The sequence below is a fragment of the Alosa sapidissima genome, chromosome 13 (assembly GCF_018492685.1).
Source record: "Alosa sapidissima isolate fAloSap1 chromosome 13, fAloSap1.pri, whole genome shotgun sequence".
Taxonomy (NCBI): Eukaryota; Metazoa; Chordata; class Actinopteri; order Clupeiformes; family Clupeidae; genus Alosa; species Alosa sapidissima.
Window position 1 is genome coordinate 13,523,569 of NC_055969.1, and position 22,571 is coordinate 13,546,139.

Below are 22,571 nucleotides of genomic sequence, written 5' to 3' on the forward strand. Positions count from 1 at the left end.
CAGACGTGGCTTTGGTAGCAAGAAATGGGCAGAAAGCCAAGGGATGGGGCATTTTTTGTTAACCATAGCCTCTAGGTCCTTTTAAGTGTAAGCATGTATTGCTTTGGTCTCATCACAGAATAAATATCCAAGGGTCTGGCTACAACAGCCTGAGTTTACACTTGGCAGCAATGTACAGTGTACCCCAGAGAACTGAATTCCATTTGTGGTGGTTGGTTTGCAGAATTAACTTGAATGCAACAGGTTTTAACAAATTAGCACAGGTTATGATGCTAACCAGATTTAAGCACAATTTAGTACAACCTGGAAAATCATTGTGTGGTGGTCAATGTTGATATTGTGGAGGGCCGCCACAAATAACTCAATGTATGGGAAACACTGATGTATGTTCCACATACAAGGTGGACATGCCCTTCTACAGCTATGTTACACAAGACAAAAAGGACACTGGGTGGAGCAAGGAAAATGCAGGAAAAGGATCATCATTAGGTCACAGCATGAACAATACATGATCCCTCAGTAAGGGGGCAAGACGGTACGCTTCAGGATGTGAGTCACACTCCTCCCTGACCAGCTTTCAGCCTTCTCTGCCATGAGTCAGGTCCCCTCAGGATGTCTGGGGGGCGCGGAGGCAATCCAGGAGTCATCCCTCGCTGGATATCTCCCCTCCGATTCCAGACAGACAAGAGGACAGCAAACTCAGATTAATAGGGATCTTGGCGACCAGGAGTCTTCGGGACATTGAAATGAAACGAGGGAGGAGCGGTGAGGGTGAACGGCTGTGTGAGTAGTTGCATCAAGGGAGGATTGTTTCACACAGGCCAGAGGCCAGCATATTAATTAAATGCGGCGCCATTTAAATGTTGGTACCAGTATTTCTTGGAACAAAAATTACCTGTTCAAAATCTTCCACACAGGCATGAACCATCAAAACAAGCCATGATAAATTGGCTTTTTTAAAAAAAAATATGCTCTATTATAGAAATCAGTGTTTCCCGGATGTTTTTTCTGGTGTTCCCAGTCTTTGGGAACCAATATAAATGGCCCTATTCATAATCTAGTCTTTGTCAATGAAATAAACAAGATTTGTTTACCTTTATGCTAGCAGAACTGCACTTAACAGAGAGCAAGACGGACCATTTCCCTAACACACTGTGACCGGTCAGAAAAGGTTAACCTAAAGCCACAACACAGGACAATAATAAAATCTATTGTACTAAACAAATTTGTATTTAACTCTTTACCTACCCATCTTATTATACTTATTTAATTTAAAAAAAATCCTGCTTCTTTAATGAAAAAAAAACCCAGAGTGTAGCTCTAGTATGGCGGTCAATACTTCATTACATGGTGGTTCTGTCATTGGACACTAGGCCATTGTTTGGGCCTATTTTTTGAGTTTTTAGTAGCCACACTGCAATAGAAAGTGACCATATGTTATGGTCACTGCAAATTAGCAGCCATGTCAACTGTTTATTACTGGAAGGTCCTGAAAATAGAATGAGCGTCACAGACTTGATCTATGTATTCTTAATGTGTGTGCTGGACTATTATGGTAATTGTATGATGCTTGTCTAGCACCATTGGTAAAGTCTAAACAGAGCAGCTGTCAGACGTGTTGATTGCACGGATAGAGCTGCTACCCCTCTTATTCCCCTGCCAGCATGCACAAGGTCTGCCCTAAAAAATAGAACATGCATGCTAGCTCGCCTGTGCAGATCTATATTTAATCAGTCCGATTTGGTTAATTACTCCAAATGACTCATGGCTCAGAAAACACTCTTCGAACCAAGTGGTATTGTTGAACAGTTCACTACTCTTGAAAAAACAAATTACTTTCGATTTTGAACACAAAAAAGGACAAATATTTTATTGTTGAGAAGATTGATAACCTTATTTGTATTCTGCTTAGAAACATTATTCAATGGGTGCTATATACAGTTGTGCTCAGTTATTTCATGGATCCAGGATACTATGCATCCTGATAAATTTCCCTTGGCCTTTGGATTTAAAATAGCCCCACATCATCACATACCCTTCACCATACCTAGAGATTGGCATGGTTTTATTTCAGTTAGCCCTAATAGCTGGTTTGATTTGCATTGAGAGATGGTCTTATGGATAGTACCCCATGCCAATCACTAGGTATGGTGAAGGGTATGTGATGATGTGGGGCTATTTTAAATCCAAAGGCCAAGGGAAATTTATCAGGATGCATAGTATCCTGGATCCATGAAATAACTGGCTTTTAAAAATAAAAATCTGCCTGTCTCTATGGGAATTTAACATAGGGGTATGTATACTTATGAGCCCCTGTATTTTATGGAAGAACATTTATTTATTTACAATACATTATTCATTCACAAAGAAGAAAATTGGTGTCATTAAAGGTTGGCTATTTCCTATTTGTTTTTAATGAAGGCATTAGATCAATTTCCAAAAGAAGATTTTTTATTCCTCTTTTTAGTCAACTTTAGCACGTGTATGTACAGGGTATGTAAACTTATGAGCACAACTGTACAAGATGGGCTTCTCTGTTAATAAAGAGGGTGATGAATGGGGAGGTCTCCCAGAACAAGTGACTCCTTTATTTATAGAATTCACACAGAGAGAGGGGAGGAGCCACGGGCACCGAATCAAACTTTAAAACCTTCATCACCGTTTAAATCCCCATCCTGCTCAGAATGGCCTGTCAAATTTAACTAAAAGCTCCACAGATACTTTCCGCCATGCTGCTAATCAGACTTGAATCACACCGTTGTCGGAGAGCTATGGCATATGAGCATGTGTGAGGAGCACTTGACTGCTCTCACTTAACCAGCAACACCCTCACACCACACCACCACCGCAACCCCTCCATCTCCTATAGCTGTGTCGTGGGTGGACTTATTTTAGAAGCTGCTCAAGGAGAAAATATCAGAGGATTATGCCCAAACCCCCCTTAGGGAAAAACAGATCTGTTCAAAAGGGCTGCCAACTCAAAGACGAAATGCTGCGGCATGAGCTTGTGACGAAACAAAGCGTGCGTTGACTGGAGAAACATGTGAATCTATCCCACATTGCACGGTGCCGACCACATATATTAAATACGTCAACCAATAACAGATCAAGACAACATGCGGGAAATAGGAGTGTGTTGGATAGGAGTTCTTTTTTTTTTTTTAAGACTCCAGCTTGACTTCTGAGGCATTAATGAGTAGAAAATAGTTTACACGTGCTGTGTGGATGACGTCTGTTTACACAGCAGAATTCTGGCCAAAAAAAAAAAAGTCTCTCCCTCTAATCTGTGTTGTTGGCATCCAAAGTCTCAACAGCTGGGTTGGTGATGTGGCCAAAAAAAAAAAAAAAAAAAAAATTAGGAGAGTGCAAAGGTGCCACCTCTAACGGACTGGTCATCTCTACCCCTCTTTCGTGACTGCCAGATCGTTGTCCATGCATAACTCATTCGGGTTCATGGCATGTTAATTTGCCATCACGGAGGTCTATTCTTCTTGAAGAATAGGACCAGAAACTACCGTTTGTTTCAAGCCCCCCTGTGAGCAGAGCTATGAATTTAGCAGGTTGACCTCTACAGAGAAGGAATGCAACCTCTGAAGTGTGTGCACCCCCAAAGACGACACTCAGTATTCACATGTCGGCAAAGTGCCTGACCGTCTACCTACTTTTCACACACATGTAGGTCATACATACTCCTCGTCCAATCACTGCGAGTAGCCTGTAAGCCTCTTCAATGCACTAGGAAGACAAACTCCAGAGCCAACAAATATTTTAAAATAGCATTTATTAAAAAGGCTAGATATACAATGTACGGGGCAAGCTTCAGATACAGTTTATATTCATCCATAGGAGAACAGTGAGATCACTGAAATCCATTGGTAATATTTTTGCAAAATATTGATTCTAAGATGCGCAGAAAAAAAAAAATCTGAATTTAACATAGTCCTCAAGATTGACATCAGACTTAACTCGGTCTTGTGAAATTCACTTCTTCGACCCCGATTTCAAAACTAACCAGCAACTCACTGAGATGCCATAGGCCAACATCCTCATTCCATAGTGTAGCACATAAATGACAAACGTGTGTGCTAGTAACATGAGAAGCCATTTCAGCTGAACTAACATGTGGCTGTGAGCTGTGAGCCACTGACCCCCCACTACATGCATGCTTTAGCAGCTTTCAGATCACTACTGGGTCCGCAAATTCCTAAGCACTTCAACAGCAAGGGACGGGATACCCCCGTAACTGAAAGTTTGTTACATGGCCTGTTCCATGCTGCCTCATACATCTGCCCTGCAGTGCTATAGGCTTCTGAATTAATCTCATGGAAAAACATGAAAGGCTAAATTCCACCAACACAAATTTAGCACAGCAGTCACGGTTCGTGGATCACTATTCCGCCCTCCTAATTACGAATGAGACTGAAGATTGATCAAATGATCAATAACAGACCAAGTTAAGCTGGGCTTTTTTAAATGGCAGAGCTGGCTTTCGCCAGTACTTTGAAGAGGCAGATTAGTTTTTGTTCTTCTAGTGTCTAGCAAGCGACACACACAGCAACACAAAGACATTCATTCACAGTATTCAGTATCCTTGCAGCAGGATAAAATCCCTGTAAAGTGCATGGACTGGGGGAAGAGTTTACATTTCATTGATTGACCGTGCAAATCATAGACAGGGAAACTTTTTGCCAGACCACTCACCGCTGAAAAACGTAGTTTAGAACATCATGGCAGTGCATGCAGCTGAAAATGAGGTCACGGAAAAGCGAGAGCGGCATAGGTTTGGTGGAAAGCCACTGGCAGGAACTTCCATGATGCTCTGCTAAAGAGCATTGATTCACCTGATCGATACATTTATCCGGTGAGAGTTACATGTTTGTACATGTTTGTTTCTACTAGCCTAGACACTTGCGTGCTTTGGAAGGAAAAAACAACCCTTTTCTTTTTTCGAGCTATAAACTAAAAGCCAGGTGTAGCATGTAGCATGAAGCCATAGAAGATACGAATTTCATAAGGTCAGATCAAAGATGCAACACAAATTAACCATCTCCTGAAAAACAAAAGCTCTCTACAAAATGCATAATTGTTGCAGTGCTGTGCGGGCCACCTACATAGGCATTTTAGGTCTGATTATGGAGGGCTGTATCTTTAAGGATAGATTAATGACATTTGGAGACACATGTTCCCCAATTGTCAGATAAGGAGCTGGAACCATGTGATCAGCCACCGCAGTTCATTAGTTTCCACAGAACCTGTGACGTTCGACTGGAGCGTAAACAGGACAAATTAGAGGACGCAGGGGGATAGTGGGTTCAGCTCAACCACTGCAGCTGAACCCAAGCTGGGAGGTGGCGTGTGCGTGAGCATCCAGGGAAGGGAAGGGAGGGTCCGGGCTGGCCACACATGTCAACTGAGCACCCACGGAGCAGTAGTTACCGTATGAAATACCCTCTCTCCCTTTTCATTTTGTTTTATGGGCCTTCTCCCAAGGACATCTTACATAAAATGGAAAGATATGCTGCCAATCTGTCTATGTCTGAATATCACCCTGCTTCTTCAGTCACAACTGGGATCTGCATGTTTGAGATTTTGGGATCTGGCCTGGTTAAAAAAAAAAAAAAAAATTCTGTCGGATGTTCCTGTCAGCAGATTATCATCTTTTTTTTCTTTTTTTTTAACATGACAACTCCCAGGCTTCAGGGACATCAAATGGCAACAGCCAGGGCACTGCTAGCCTACTTTGGAATTTTTGGTGCTTTGTTCTATTATGATTGCTACTTACAGCAAGCTGTGGGAGAAGCAGAAGCCACCTTCCACATCCTTTATATTTAGGGTTGGGCACCGAAACACGGTTCTAATATGGCACCGGTGCCGACGCAAATGGTAGTAACTGCATCGAATAACAACGTGGATTCGGTGCCTCATTTCGCCATCTCTAACGTCTTGCTCTGATAGCAACACATCCAGATACAGTTAGCTAACATAAACACTGTCTGGATGTATAAACGGAGGGGTGCACCACATAGGCGAGTGGACAGTGTTTGACAGCTTGCGTGAGCCCAAGTAGCTTACTTTAAAGATATCACGAGCTTCTGTCAAAATCTAGCAGTGGGCCTAACTACACACAAGCAAAATGCTATAAAACAACATCAACAGTACACTTTACACAATATCCTTGCTAATGCGCTAACTGGCATTTATTTGAAATGTTATCAGCAAAGTTGTAAGGTGAAAACTTTATTTCACGGTGTGTTCTAAACAACACAATGGCATGATATTAATATTTCATGTGCATGAGGCCCATATAGCATCACAATGAATATGAAGATCATGTTAAAAGTTAGCTGGCAAAAACATAAATAGGTTACATACCTGATGTCACTGAGCTGTCAAAGAGGCTACGGAACCATCTCCGTTATCGCTAATTAAACTCAGCTGACTAGTGTTAGCGCATAGCCAAGGTGGTTCAGTGAGTAGGCCTATTGTGTAGACTAATTATAGGCTACTGTTGAAGTAGGTCTAATTTTTTTTTTTTTAGCTAGGGTTAGTTAAGTGGTCCTGAAACTGAAATAGTTTGAGAAACACTGTCGTAGGCCAAACTATTAATGTTTTACTCCGCCTCGCTAGATGGCGATATGCGCCCAAACGCAACACATTCCCCAAACAGACTCTCCATCTTAGCCATAGCTAACTTGCTAGCGAACTTTCCATATTAGCTTACTTGCTAGCAAACTTTGCATCATCAGTCTAACTAGATGAATAGTTGACATTACATGCTGAACATTTTCGTATGAACATTCTGGGGGATGTTAATTTGTATACACATTGTAAAACTTAAAGCCCAAATTTAGAGACATCCATGCATGTCGAAATTTGCTGCAAATTCAAAACTGGATTACTCTGGAACGACTAACTGTACAGAGGACAGCTTTACACCTTTCTGTTCAGGTAAGGTCAGCTGTTTATTCTGATATATGGTTTGGTATGTTGAACGAAGGGTTCGTGAAGTATCCCACCGATATGAATGGGTAGGGAGATGAGCGCAGAACCTTCAGTAGAATTTATGATTAAATTGAATTATGAATTATATTATTTACTTTTCTCATGAACCGTTCGCCACAGCAATTAACGGCTAACATCGTTTAAAAGCTGAGAAAAAGCTCTTAAAAGACTAATTTGCGTTGTGAATGCTTATTTTGACAAGCCATAGGCTGAATAAAAATCGTTATTAGTCTTGGGTGCGTTTTTAATTACCCGTCTATCGCGTTCATTTCCCTCCGTCATCTTGATTCTTTAGTGTTATTGTTATGCTAGCTAGTGCTGCCGCTTAGCATGTAGCTACAGGCTGCACATGTCATTACAACGTTGCTCCGGAAATGCCCCCAGAAGTAATTAAAACTTCAACTTTATTGTCCACTCAAGGCCAGAAAATAAACAGTGACCTAATCGATTATGGCACGTTGCCGCATCGATGCTGAATCGTGCATGCCCCGCATTGCAATGCATCGCCGAATCGATTATTGTAGACACCACTACAATGTATTGTCAGCCAGTATGGCCTGCCACAGCAAAGCGGTCAAAAAACTGTGTGCTCCCCCTCCGTCAAGCAACACCTGTCACCTGTACGATGGTTCCCCCTTATTTGGTGTGCGCACATAGCATAACATAGTGAGTAGTGACACCTAGTGGACCAATTAACATTCACATAATAAGACTAAAAAATGGCTCCTGCAGTGCCATTGAACATTTATCTTCACAGAAAAGATATGTCTGCCTTTAGAAAACAAATAAAATGAAAGTGCAACTCTGGTGTAGTATGGTGATATACAAACATTAGCCTACATCATTGTCTCTTCCTCCCTCACATTTCCTGGCGAGGCTACATGCAGCCGCACGGAATTCAAAAGTGTTGATGCGCTTCGAGGTCCAACACTTCCGAATTCACACCATCGACCGCAAACGGCAGTGGACGAGTCAGAGGACATTATCTACTTGGCTGGAGGAACACAAAGCACGGCTTTGACCACAATGTGTACTCCACGGAGAGCTTAGCATGGCGGAGGAAACTGTTGTTCAAATAGCCCAAGAAACAGGAGGGGACCTCCAAAAACAAGCGTGAGGGATCTCATCACATAAAAAGAGTTTGTCACACCTCAGTAGCAAAAGGTATTTCAAAATGAAGTTTGAAACTGCCATTATATAACATGACATGACAGGTATGATTTAAAAAATGTCTGAGGGCAACACACCAAGGCCCAAGCTAACTCAACTTTATACACTTTTCCCTGTGTCAATGGTGGTAACATATCTTCACCTTCCATTTTTCTTAGAAAACACACAAAAAGAGTCAACCAAAAATTGAATGATGATGATTTAAGCAAAAAAAAAAAACAAATTGTCAAAAAATTACTCCTGCCATTATTTTAGGAAGGTGATATAGGCTTGCATCTTTTACACTGCTATTGGATAAAACAAAACACTACAAGGAATAAAAAGAGAACTCAATAAAAATTAAATGTGCATTGTAAACAGACAGAAAGCTGAGGGGGGAACGTGCCAGAGTGACTGTTTCACTGGGCTCTACTGAATGCAGTGCACAGGCCAAGCAGCAAATATTCATTATGTTTGTTCTTTCCAAGGGGGTTTATTGAGTTTATGAGTGTAGCCGCAACATTTATAATCCAAAAGCAAACACTGAAATTAACATCTACAATCTAGGAGAAACAACCCAACCACCCACCCACCCCCACCCCAATGCAAGTTTAGACTACATCATGGAACAAAATACCACATCCAACCCTGCTTCTCCAATATGGCTGTCCAAAAACAAGCAACTTTTCTGTTCCTGTTGGGTTGCGTTTTACTAGTGACCCTAACAGGGGAGTTGGCCAGGGCAAATTCTAAACAGGAAATGAGCTATTTTCTCTTTCTTTCAATGTTTTTTTCAGTATGACCAGTAGCCAGTCCTGCCACAGAAGACAACCTCCCCTCATAAAATGTCACCTTGAGCGGAGGCAATATCCCAAATTGTGGTCTCAATATAATGAGGTCTTTGTGTTTTTTCTTTTTTTTTTTAAGTGCAATTATTTGTCAGCACACCACAGGCTTATGCACTCTAACAAATGCACTTTGTTCAGAATAACCTTATACTACCAAAAGTACATTAGCTTAGATGTTAGAGGTCGAGGACTAGGCACTTTCTCAACCTTTCAGAAAAGACTATCAATAAAGTGGCATGATTCATCATTTTATGAGGCACACCTCCACCAACCGGAGACTCATTGAACATCACATAGACATTAGGTAAGTAGCTATGGATTTGTGACGTCACAAAGCACCAGATTCCAATCAGCCACTTCCTCTCACTCTTCAGTGTCTCGATTGCAGGCACACTATGGGATATGAGCTTACTTCCTGTGCCTGTTTGTTTATTAAGAACCCCCCCACCCCACCCCACCACACACACACACACACACTGCCGATGACTTCAAAAGGGTTACAAGAATTCATTCACACATCTGTCTCATATTCAGCTTACACAGAGGAAATGAAAAAGTGTTCCAAGGCACTGTAAACCCATATATGGCAAACAGGGTGCATTTTATATGCTTGCCTGCTGAATGGAATTACCAGACATGACGGCAGTCTGGCAACGGAAAATACCATATATGATATATGGGATATACTTGCGTCTCATATGGGCCAGTAAAGCTGGGAGAACAAAGATTGACAACAAAAGTATATAACTGGCCACTGAGTGGGATGTCATGTAAAGCACTGCTATGGAACTACAGAATCCAAACCAAAGTAGTTCATCCAAGTAAGAAGCCCACAAACAAAACCACTGTGGTGAGAGATGCAAAAGCGGTTTCCTCAGTAGTCCATCAGTCAGCTCGAACCAAACATACGCTGCAACAGTGGCCGTAAGAGTGTGACGGTACAGACTGAAACTCACAAACATCATACAAAATCCTATTGGTGAACCACAGAAGCCCCACACACAGCGCTGCTAGCACAATCTAGTCCTGCGCTAAGAGAGAGGTGAATGTATTAAATCCGACAGGTCAGGAAAAACTAAAAAATAAAATAGAGGGAGAGAGCGAGAGAGAGGAGAGAGGAGAGAGAAAGAAAAAGACATGCAGACAGAGAGATGGTGTTTACAAACAACCCAAAGGCAGACAGACGTTGAGCTGACAATCAATGAGCCGTAGCATTTATGTCAAGATCATTGTTATGTCTGAAAATCACCTGATGTTTGTGAGAATGCCTATAGCGTTGTAGCAACCAGAAGGGATAGAATATACAAAAAACAGGTTCGACACCAGACATAGTTACAATTCTAGCAAGTCACGGGGTCAGCAGCAGAACAAAAGGCATTTTACACAACTGGGCAAACAGAATGAGTCTGACAATCGTTTAAGTTTTACAGCCTTACATTAAACATTACTGCCACAGGAGTGGGAACTTGACTCCACTACAAGAAACAAACTGCTCAGTAAGGATGCTGCAAGTTGTACTCTATTGTTAGTGAAAACTTCAACAAAAAGTCTGCATTTAAAAGGCCAGACTTCAATTAAAATGTGACTATATTTAGACTACATCTCCTCAGCAGATCCTACTTTTAACACAATTACTACCAAGACTTGCATTTCTACAGTCAAAACCCACGTTACTACTACTACGGCCTACATTACTAATATTATTACTAATTCCATTACTACTACTAAGACCAACATCAAGAGAAGAATCACAAATGTACTAACAAATTTTAACTAAGTTTATCTAACAAGAATAGACTACTTGACAAAACTGCTATGAGATTCACAGGCTGATACTGTTCTACACCACATCCTCTCAGATCCAGTCACAGATTGCCTTCTGCGGACCAAAACCCAGCAACGTGCATGTGTAACAGCGCGGCAATGGGACCTGTACATCGGTACTCCCTCCACCAATGAGGCTGCTTTGCTAGGCAACAAAGGCCCTCATTGTTGCCGAGAGCTCACTCATCATTGGCTGCCGCAGCACGATCAAAACTGTAATTCAAAACAATTCAATGGCAAAAGCCATCGGTAACACGGGAGGCTGCCATTTCGGTTCCATCAGCAGTGTGTGTCTGTGCTATGAACGCACGGGGGGGGGGGGGGGGGGGGGGGGGCCTCCCACGGAGCTTTACCATGAGATGCATCATGGGAGATGCCATTTGTCCACAGAAGGTTTCTATTGAGCTCTTACTGTCTGACCTACTGGGATTAGTCATTATTCTGTGAATTGTGTTTTTTAGTGAAAAGTTCTGATCAGGTGGTTTCACCGATGTGAAACCAAGAAGAAGTGTCTCTCTAATGGTGAATGCTACAACAGCAACAAAAAAAAAAACTCTATTGTAGTGAATATTTTGTTGAGTGTTCCATACAATGTGATACTGAGCAACCATGTACTTATCTACCTATCCTATGACAAGATGTCAAGCATAAGTGTTAGGAAGAAAAAAAACAATCTGAGTATTGCAACTTAGGCCTAGTCCACACGTACCAAACCGATCTTTTTTCCTCCGTCTTCCCTGGAACCGTATCAAGAATATTTGCATCCAAACGGATCCATCTCAACACGACTCAACACGTTAGTTACTTCATATCCCAGGCCTATAGGTGGCACTGTTTCTTTACAGAAATTGACCAAAGCTTGCGGCGCTGTAGGCTATACAAACAGACAGAATAGGCTACGACAAAAATGGCTAGTACAAGGAAACCTCAGGCCTAGTCCACATTACGTACCAAACCGATCTTTTTTTCTATTGTTTTCTATTTTCTATGTGGCTATTCCGTCGCCACATTTATAATATTGCTATAATACCTTCGTTAGTAACAGCCGAGATACTTTTGCCTGCATCAAATTGTGCATTCGCATTTAGTGCTCTCATCGGCTTAACATAAGTTCTAGGCGTCTTTGTATGTTCATATTTGACTTCACTAGACTGTGAATGCATTTATTTATGTCGTAAGACATGCAAAATAAATGAATGACACCAGGACTGTAAGGATCCTAATTACCAGGCTGATGATAATCTTTTCAGTCATATATTGACTCTTGATCAACTACTAAGTGTGGGTCTATTGTGGGCCTACTGTCACATGTCCACAGGAGCAGTTAACTATAGGGACAGGAAATGTAATCAAATGTATACCTTGTCATGTCTTGATTGATTCACTCTCACTACAACAATGGTCTCAAGTCTCATCAAAGTACTCTCAAATCAGATGACCTCCAACCATGCGATCCCAAATCAGCTGACCTCCAATCATGTGATCCATATCATGTGATCGACCAAGACGAAGCAAAACCGGTGCGTTTAACCCAAAAAGCGTCTCCGTGTGGACGGGGCCTTAGTAGGATTATCTACCAGTTACTAATACAATATGGCTTCTGAACATCAGTCAGCAGGAAGGAACAAAGCTGAATGAAGATACTGTTCCACCCCCCAGGACACCAGCAGCTCTATGAATGAACCATGTTCGAGGAACAGTACGGAATCTCCACACAGACACTCTCGGACACTTGCACACACAAATAATATCAGTTCCTCGTAGCTCAGGCAGCAATGGCCTCAAAGAAAGGGGGGGAAAAGAAAACACTAGAGTCTGTCTCTCAGCTCCCCATAGCAGTTTCACCTCTGTGTCTCGGCACCACCTGTGAGTCACTGCCAAAAGGCTTGTATACATTTCACCATCTGCAGGCAGCCCCAACAGCCTGATCCGGCATGGCAACAAAAGGCCTCCCGCTGTCGCCCTCTCATTCCCCCCCTCCTCTCTCAACACACACTCTAGCCTCTGTCTCTTTCTGTGTGTGACACTACAGTCTTGAGCGCAACACACACACACACACACACACACACACACACACACACACACACACACACACACGAGAGAGTGAGAGCGAATGCTTGAGAAAGAAAGACAGAGCTCTCTTAGGAAAAGCAAGAACATAAACACACAACCACGTGGAGGCTTCCATGGAGCCCAGTCCAGCCCTCTTTCTCTCTCTTGCAGCCAACCCTCTTCCTGTGTTTGGCTAGTCTCACCAGAGCTTCCCCTTATTACAGCAGGCCACCAATCTGCCTGTACACACACAAACGGTGCACGGGACTAGGCCAAAGAAAAGAGAATGACAACGCTAAGATGAGATAATCGTGGATTTGGAGGGAGTTCAACTCATTGATCCCCTTTCTTCCAGTCCTGGATTATCTCCTAGCGTGGAAATTAGTTTAAAACTAGCTCTCTCCTGTCAACGAAGACAGTTAATTGTGTTTGCACAAGCAGACATAAACAGTGTGACAATGATCTCAAAACTGGACAGTCCTGAAAGCATAATTGCAGTGAGCATATTCTGGTGGAATGCAACTGAGCAAATGCTTCTTGCCAAGAAATGTTTAGTTTATTGGCACTGCAAATGTGCCCATCAATAACAGGTGAATGCCTGTTTATTTTCCCTAATAATCCATGTAATGGATAGCATGTTTTTGGCTTATATGATACCTCTCTGGTCTAGCCACCTTGATTCCTAAAGCCAGGATGGGCCTTCATCATTAAAGCCCATTGGAGGGCTCTCGGAGTGACAGCCAACAGACGGTCTTTGTCCACACACACACACACACACAGACACACTCCTCCTGCAGCCACAGGCAGTGCTCTCCCACCCTCTAAAGGCTGTCTGTCTGTCAAGGGTTTATCGTTGAGACGGCAACACAATGTTTACCCAATGTGACGGGGAAGTTGTGACGTTGCTCTCTGTGGCACAAGAGGTGTAAAGAAGGCGTTGCGGTGGCATGGGTACAATCTTGCTTAACTCTTTGGGGTTTTTTTTTGTTTTTTTGTGCTCTCGCTAAACCATTTCCTGATGTTGCAAAAGAACTGATACTGCATGTTGATCTAAAACATGACACTTCTGCTTATAATGTGTGTATTTACAAACTGGTGAGGGGAACCATGAGGCCATGGCTCAGTAACCAGCAGTTTTTTTCCACCTCCACCATCCATGAAACCCAGTTCACACCCAATGCCAGACATCATCAAGTGTCTGCAGTAATTATTCACTGTTAAAACAAACCCCAAAGGGAAAGATCAAAGGCCCATGGCGGATCCTTAAGTGGCGTTTAGCAGATGCTATGCGATGGTGGCTTTGCCATATTCGGCTGCACCATAACACCACAGACAACCTGTTGATTGTGTTCCAAGACTTAGCTCTTCCTCTGGGACTGGAATTGCCATCTTCTATGTGCCTGGCACCTTTTTGCAGCCTTAAACGTCCCACATACTCGACGCACCCGACCAGTAGCGCAACAATGTGACGTCACAGAAGCGCCGTAACCATTTATACTCGCGTGTGGTGGTCGCGACACTAGTTGCAATATTCTCCTGAACAGAGGTGTCGCTGTTGTGAAAAGACTAACGCCAACTATGTTACACAGCAGAAGAAGCTGCAGTAAGAAACACTAGTAGCTACCTAGATATCCTCTGTGATGGTACTTCAGACTTTGGTTGCTACTATTAACAACTACCATCATCATCATCATCATCATCATCTAGTTTCCAAGGTGTGTGCACAGGTAGATAGATAGGTAGATAGATGGATATATAGATAGATACTTTAGTCATCCCGAGGGAAATTTTAATAATTTAAACAGTTTAATTAGCTGGCTAGCTAGCTAGCTAGCAGCTGGCTGAGTTTGTGTAATTTCCTGAAGTGGAAAGAGATTTTGTTCAGGCCTTAATAGATATCCTTTGTTTGAAAATAAATCGTTTCTATTCTTTCCTCTTAATTCTATGTGTTGCAACTCTCACTGGTAACTTTGTTAACTTATCCAGCAAACTATTAAAAATTCACAACTGTAACAAAACACTGCAACTCTCGCTTGCCCTCAAACTAGTCCATCTTCCTGTTTCCGGCTTGTCGCGCTCGTCTGAAAAAAAAATGAGTGGTGCGCTACCTCGCGCTACCTGCCTTCAATCCTGGGGCGCCAGCAAGAACTACGTCATTTTGACGTCACGTTGTCGCGCTACCGGTCGGGTGCGTCGAGTATGTAGAAGCCCATCTGTACAATCATCTGTAGTCAGCCTCATGATGGAAAATGTCATCTAGGACTGCAAAAGCTACTGTGCCTTCAAATGATTGTTCTCACGACTAAACTACTGTTGAGACATGTGCAGACTTACACCAGAGTGAAGAGGAAATTGTTCTTGGCAAGACTTCTAAGCCCCAATGGGTGCAAGAACACAAGGCTTTCTGTGAGTGTTATGGCAAGAGGATACACAAAATCATGCATGTACTAGTGGGTGTGTGTTTGTGTGGGGGGGCAACCTGTTTTCCCAGCTCTTTGATGAGAAATCTCTAAAGCTACCATGAGGAATAGCACCATGGTGTGCAAGAGCTTCGCTTTATTAGTCAATCACAAAATAACCTTTCAAGCATACTTAATGAGCTGATGCCAACACGTGATCACAGATGACCAAAAAATGCAAACCACTACTAGGACAGAATGGGCCTCCCACAGTTCACAGCCTTCCAGTTAAGGGCTGAGAACCCAAAATCCCTCACTCGGAGAAGGGGGGGGGGGTCTGCCCTGACTACAGTAGACAACTTATTCAAAAGTACATCATGTTAATTATCTGAAGTAAATGTAATCCGTCCTACAACAATGGCACACTAACATGGGTCCTTGTTAATGAGAGGCCCACTGGTACTTAGATGCTGATCTCTATCCAGCCAGGGGATATGTCGCCGAGCAACAGTGCAGATAAAAACATCAGCCAATGGCAAGAGTGAGATCTGTTGGTCCCCATCATCTCAAAGGAGCATGGGAGTGAAGGGGGAAAAGTACTATCAAGAGTGACATATAAGCATTCTTTGCCGCTCAGCCAATTCCAAGTGCAAAGGAAGTGGAAGGAGATTACGATACAGCATGGTTAATGCTATTCCCCTTGGGAGTAATGTTTCCTCCTGGGGTGTACCTTTGCTTGCACGACCCGTCCGTATAAGAACATAACACATGGCACTTACACGCAACCTCTTCATCTTGCCAAGTCAAAGACCCGGAGCATGCCACAAAGGAATGAAAAATTATCTGAGATATAAATACTTGGCATGCCTGCTACCCATCACCTTGAGCAAACCGTCGCAGTGCAGGCCAGAGAGAGAGAGAAAAGTCGGCATAGCATAGCAGTGCGGTGCAGTATGGTACTGTGTGCCGGTGCTCTCTTGCTGTTCGTGGCAGCGAGGAGGACATCAATATTTCAGCACAATCTGCTTCTGCTTGGCCGCACGACACTGAATAAATCTGCCCTGTCAGGGTTTCCCTCTGGCGGGTCAATATCGCGCTTTGGCCCCCTGCTAACGCCTGCGTCGCCACCACCACCACCACCATTACAACTACCCACTGCACAGCCAGGCCCACAGGCAGGCTGCATGTGGACAAACCCAGCCCCCAAACCCTCCTTCCCCATCCTCTGAGAACAGCATCCTCACTGGCTGATGTCACAGGGCACCAATTACCACGTGAACATAAAGTACTGTAGCACGTTGCTTTGCCCACATTCAATGAAAATATGGTAATTTAATTAAGTTTACAGGGACCAGAAGAAATGTGAGGATACCAAACAGCCGCACCAAGACATGCTTAGGTATTCCATTAAATAAACACTCAGGCCTTTTAGTGGCTTTAATTGGCCAGCTCATTGATCGGTGGGAAAATGTTCACTCTCATGTCCAATAACGTTGCCTTTTCTGTTTTTATTTTTTCCATAACGATGTTGTCATGACGTATAGAAATTGAAAATCTCTAAAAGTCTAGTGGACAATGAGGCACTGATCAAAGTATATTGTGACATCCTGTCAAAAAGTTTTCAACTTGTAGCCTAACAAAACTGTACATCTACACTGAAACATGAGCCAGGTCTGTCTGAGCCCAGTTACTAACAATGGACAGAACAGTCCTGTGGTCTGTTTTTTTTATTAATTTGTGAGAATTCAGACCAATTTTGCACATGAAGCCTGTTGCCTCCTTTCCCCTTGTATGAGAGAGTGCAACTCACAACCTAATAACCCTCCAATGAAATTCCTTTTCATTAAAAATTGACTCCAGTCCCATTCCATGACTATTCAGGAGCCAAACCAACATGAGGTCAAGCTGGAAGTCCTCCGATAAAGAGGAAAAATAAGCTGAAACAACAGCGTTTGATTGCAATCATATAAATAAACAGCGACGTGTCAAACGCAGCTGGACTAAACAAGACTTGAGTCACCCAAACTCACAGCTTAAGACTTTGTACACACATACTACAATGACAACTACAGATTAAATCACTTGTCCGCTGAAAAAACTGCTACGTCTGTATTTAGAGTCATAGCAAACGTGATGCGTCACAGTAAATTTCTATGAGGATCAGGTTACAAACAGCTGCCCGGCGCACAGTCATGGATGCACGCTGCCAAAAAAGGCAGAGTTTCAGAGAGATGCCGGCAAAGAGCATGTGAGCCACGCTGCAAAGCATCTTGTCTGTGATCATCAGTCACATGTGGAAGGACTTGGACAGACTAGAATGCTTAGGATTGTTCTGGGGAGAGAAAAAAAAAAAACATATGTATAGTATACACATCATCAGCTAAAAATGTGTTTGCCTCACCTGAAAAATGTCATCCTATAGATCTACATACCAGAAAGGGAACAGAAATTCTACCAACTGAACAGTTTAGATGTCAGTGTGTGTGTGTGTGTGTGTGTGTGTGTGTGTGTCTGAGATGGAGAAAGAAACAAAATGGGGCGATGCAGGAGCTAAGTGACAAAGAACAGAACAATTCCATAAGAGCATTTCAGACTGCTTGCTCTCCAGAGTGTGACTTTTTAAAATGAGTGGTTATTCAAACAGGAAACAGAGTCCAAGGCAACAGAAAAACGTAGCGTGAGAGGAAGAGTGGAAGAGAGCGGATCAGGGACGTGGTTGGTCGGGAGGGAGATGGGATAGAGAGGAAGGGGGGAAACCTTGAGCGTCCTTTTTCCCGAACTAGCCTACTTCCTCACCTCCTATGCTGGAATGTCAACATGGCATAACAGTCTGTTTGTCTTTCATCTTGGAAGAATTTAGACAGAACTAAGCATGATTACGATCTCATACCAAAGCCATGTCACACTTGATATTTCACAGGAATAGGCCTACTGCAGACATAGCACATCATGTCCATTATTCAGATATGCTTAACAATCTGATGCAAATAGGTAGGCCTACTGTTTGTATTACAGAAGTGAACAAGGATGTGGTCTCAACTTTTACAATGACTCCAAACAATGAATGTTTCCTTAGGAGTCCAAGTTGTCATTGCAGTCATTGGAATACAAAATACTCATTTTAGTGGTCAACTTGGCAAAGGGTTTTAGAAAGGAATTAGCAATCGCACCTCACAGGCATCGGTAATGAACGCTGTCGTCTCTCAACACAAAACAGTTGGGTGCTCATTAAATGTGGCCTACAAGAACTCCGAAAAACACAGAGCCCTTAATGAGTTTATTGGAGCTTGGCGTCAGGAAAGGAGAGTACACTTGACATCAGTACGGTTATTAGCGATAGTACCCACTAAATGAGATTACGTGTTTTGCACTGCCTGTAGCCTACACGTGACTTCGAAAGTCAAGACGATCACCAAAGTAGCTAATGTGCCGGTAATGGGTGCCGCCTTATTAAGAAAAAATAACGATTTCAAACAGCGTTCTTATGAAAAGAATAGTAGTAACGTTAAACGTAGCGTAGCAAGATTTCCTACATCAAGGCGAAGCTCGACTTGAACGGAGACGGACGGAGCCCTACGCAATAGGTCTGATATTCTGCTCATCTGCTCAGCTACAACCAGCACTTCAGCGGCACTACACTCATCAGGCCTAGCCACATGCCCAGTCTACCGGCATGCTAGTTTTCTTGCTTCCATTAAGTGAGGTATGGTTACACCTACATTGCTGTCAAACATTACAAATCTACACATTGTCCATCATTTTCTAGGCTAAAGTAATTCTGGTTGACTAGGTTATCGTCAAAAGAGACCATCAACGTATGGGATTGTAGTGCTGTGATAATGCTGGCAACCCGTGAAGCCTTCCAGGGAGCATGCACAGGCTGCGACGGTATTCTGCATCACTAAACATTCAACACAAGCTTACCTTGTCCAACTCGTCATGCAGCTCCGATAGGGTGGGTCTGATCAGCTTCTCGCCCAAGGGCGCTGCAGTTTGCCGGTAAAAGTCGATGTTCGGAACCGCATCTATGGTGTTATGACCAAAAGTCCTCAGGTAATAGGTGTTGGTGTGAGTGTCATAGTGATATTGGTGCTGGCCTCCGGTGGACGAATGCAGGCTAGTTTCACTCATGACGGTGTCTCCATTCTGGAAACCCTCAGGGGCCACACCGTCTGGTGGGCTATCAGCCCCGCTTGGATCTACAAAGTTCACTACCCGAAATCTGCCTTTCGCCTCCTCGCCGCTAGCTGCTTCCTCCGCGACGGGAGCGGCTTTATCGCCAGATGCATTTGTAGAAGCATCCGAGCCGGGTGTTTTATCACCTCCAGCCGCTAAGCTGGCTGCTTCTGTCACCAGATCCACTTGAAACCGACTTTGGCTTGGTGTTGGACCAGCAGGTTTCAATCCAGTATCCACGGTCAGCCCCTCGGATTCTGGCGGGGCATGATCCCCCAGGGCGGGAGAGTCAGCCGGCGACGCTGGGTCTGACATGGCTAATATTAACGTTACCAGTCAGCAGAGGGTGGGATTTTAAAAACAACAGCGAGCTCAATGTTAAACTCAACCCGTGTCCGATCGCGACAACTACACTAAACTGATGTTACAGCCTCTGTACCAGATGTCCCGAACATAGAAGTCGCAGGCACAATCCCGTTCACTTCCCTGGTGGTGAAAGACCGCCTGAATGCTCGTTCACAGGAAACGTGCCTTCAAATTCTGAGGGCGACTGCCGCTTTACCTCGTTGAAACTGGCAACACGACTCCAGACATGCGGACACAAATGGACAATGCTAGCTCACTCAACAACCTCTGTATGAGGAAGGTGTCTGCTTTCAGCTCCACCTGATGTTCCTCGGCGAAAGTAAAATAGCCGAGTCAATCCTCGGTCTTAAAGCTTTGAAATGTGTTTTTAATGTTAATTGATCCCGTGGCTGGTCGATTTCGGCGTTTACAGTCAAAGGATGCTTCCCCGACCTTGCCGCAACTCCTCCTAGACTCCAGCGAGTCCCTCGCTGCTATATACACACACTGCAGTAGGGCATCACTGGAGGGGTGGGTTCCAAGCTAGCGTAAACTCGCGAGATCTCAGTGTAATGGTTTTTCAGCGCGGTTAAGGGAAGGCGTGTTTTTGACGTGTGATAGAAAACTCTTGGGGGTGGGGGGAGGAATAATGAAAGATGCTGCCAATGCAATGAAATTATGCAATAAACCTTGTGTACTCAGTTAAAAAGAACACAAAAAAAATCAAAACGCGTATATGAAAAGTGTTTCGGTTGGTGTTAATAAACTGCATTAGGCTGTAGTATAGGCCTAAAGGCTTATTCATTAGATAGATAGATAGAAATAGATACTTTATTGATCCCCAAGGGGAAATCCAATAATGAATTAATGCTCCAGGGAGGGAACAAAAGCCAGAACATTCTTGTACACACTCTACATGCATGTTTTTTTTTTTTTTCATAGTCACAGTAATGTACAACACAGTAATGTACAACTGACAACAGTGATGTGAGGTTTTATTGTTAGTTTGTCTATAGAAGGCAAACACCATGTGCAAGGCTTACATTTGAAGACATTTCATTCTGCAAATGTGCCTGAAGCAGAAAACCATGACATGGGTTGTATGAGATGTGAGATACACATCTTTATTGTTGAAGAGAGATGCTTTTCAGGTTGTAACCTAATATAATTTCACTCCTGGTCTGGTATTTGGACTTGAAGGTCATCTGACCATCGAAGTGAAATATGGCTCCAGCTATAAAACAGACAAATGGCACCTGACAAAACATTTCTGCTGCTGGCTTGTTAAAGATGTTTTTTATATGTTAGGGAATTTTATAAGATTATGTTTTTCCTTTTTCTTTTAGTAGCAAATATTTCCTCACGTAGGCTTTAGCTATTGTCGGGTTACATTCCCTTAAAAATGTGTGTACAAAATATACGTTTGGTGCATCGGTGCACGGAATCAAGGCCACAACACTAAGAAACAGTTGAACCAGCAGAGATGGAAGTTGAACCTTGTCAGCCTCAGCATTATAAGTTTCTGTCACGCAAACACTTAAAATGAGTAAAATGAGAAAAAAGAAAACAGAAATAGGGAAGTTTCAATTGTGTTACTATAGAGATAGGGGTACAGGCCAGTGAAGTGAACCTGCAGCATCTGTCCCAGCCTGTCAATTTAATGTAGCCACACATGCCAAAAAGCTGACTCAGAAACAAAGACATGCTGGGGTTTGATGTGAGAAAATGTGGCGTTAACCCTGAGTTCGAATTGTTCGAATGACCTTGCTCTCTGGTTGCTTGATTTTGGCTTTGTAAGTGTGTTGCAATCAGATAACAATCTCCAAAATAGTCAGAGAGGAAGCACCAACTCATGTGGCCTTGCTGCCCAAGATATGTGGAGTGGGGGGACTCTTTTGGCCTTTGGTAGGGGATATACTCTGGAGGAATTTCAAAGTGCTTCACCAATATTTCTCAATCTTTCATTAAAAGAGGATATGAATAGGCTATTATCTTTGTGTATATGTAGTTTGTTTCTAAGGAAAGGACTCATGCACCAACAAAACTTGAATCTATGGAACCTTTGCACACAACACTGCAGAGAACATTGTACCACAACAGAGATTAGATTTAATTATCTGAAGCCAAAGAGATCCAATCTGATTTAGGGAGCTCAAGGCCCACACTGATTATCCTGTAAGCACAAAACCTTACATTCTAACATTTAGGACCACATGCACCCATCATTTGTTTGCTTGTTTGTTTGGACCACAGTAAGCTTTAAGCACTATAAATAAACACATGCACTTTATCCATAACAAACAAAGACATACACAAGTGTATGTAAGATACAGTATATAGCATTCAATTTCAAAAGCAGGCCACCCAAAGGACCTCCTCTATCTAACTGGAGGGGTGTGGTCCCCATAAACCCCTCTATTCTATTTCTGTCCCTCTACCTCCTCACTCCACCTCCTCCTGAATCAGCAGCATCTTCCTTTCGTTCCCCCTCAGTCCCCTCCACCAGATAACACAGGCAGCCAATGTGACGTTCCCCCTACACCCCCCTGACTGGGTCCCCCGCCCTCCACCTCCACCAGCAGCAGCGGCTGCAGCAGGCACCACGACGTGCTAAATTACCAAGGAGGCTGCAAAGTGAAGAGAATGTGTCATATTTACAGGTCAGACGTGGAGACGAGGGGCTCACAGGCCCTCTGTGTGTGAGGGGTGGTAATGCGAGGCCGCTGGCCAGCGATGGGCCGGGATTTGTGAGGAGTAACTGTGTGTGAGTGGCACG

At 43.3% G+C, this 22,571-nt stretch overlaps 1 protein-coding gene across 1 annotated transcript in view; it reads right to left on the reverse strand.

Moving 5' to 3' along the window:
- slc12a2 (solute carrier family 12 member 2) overlaps positions 1-20,282 on the reverse strand; it is a 56,862-nt gene extending 36,580 nt beyond the window's left edge. The window contains exon 1 of the mRNA XM_042058675.1: positions 19,199-20,282. Coding sequence (XP_041914609.1) covers positions 19,199-19,765 — 567 coding nt within the window. The 5' untranslated portion in view covers positions 19,766-20,282. The remainder of the gene's footprint in view (positions 1-19,198) is intronic.
- Positions 20,283-22,571: the final 2,289 nt, after the last annotated feature.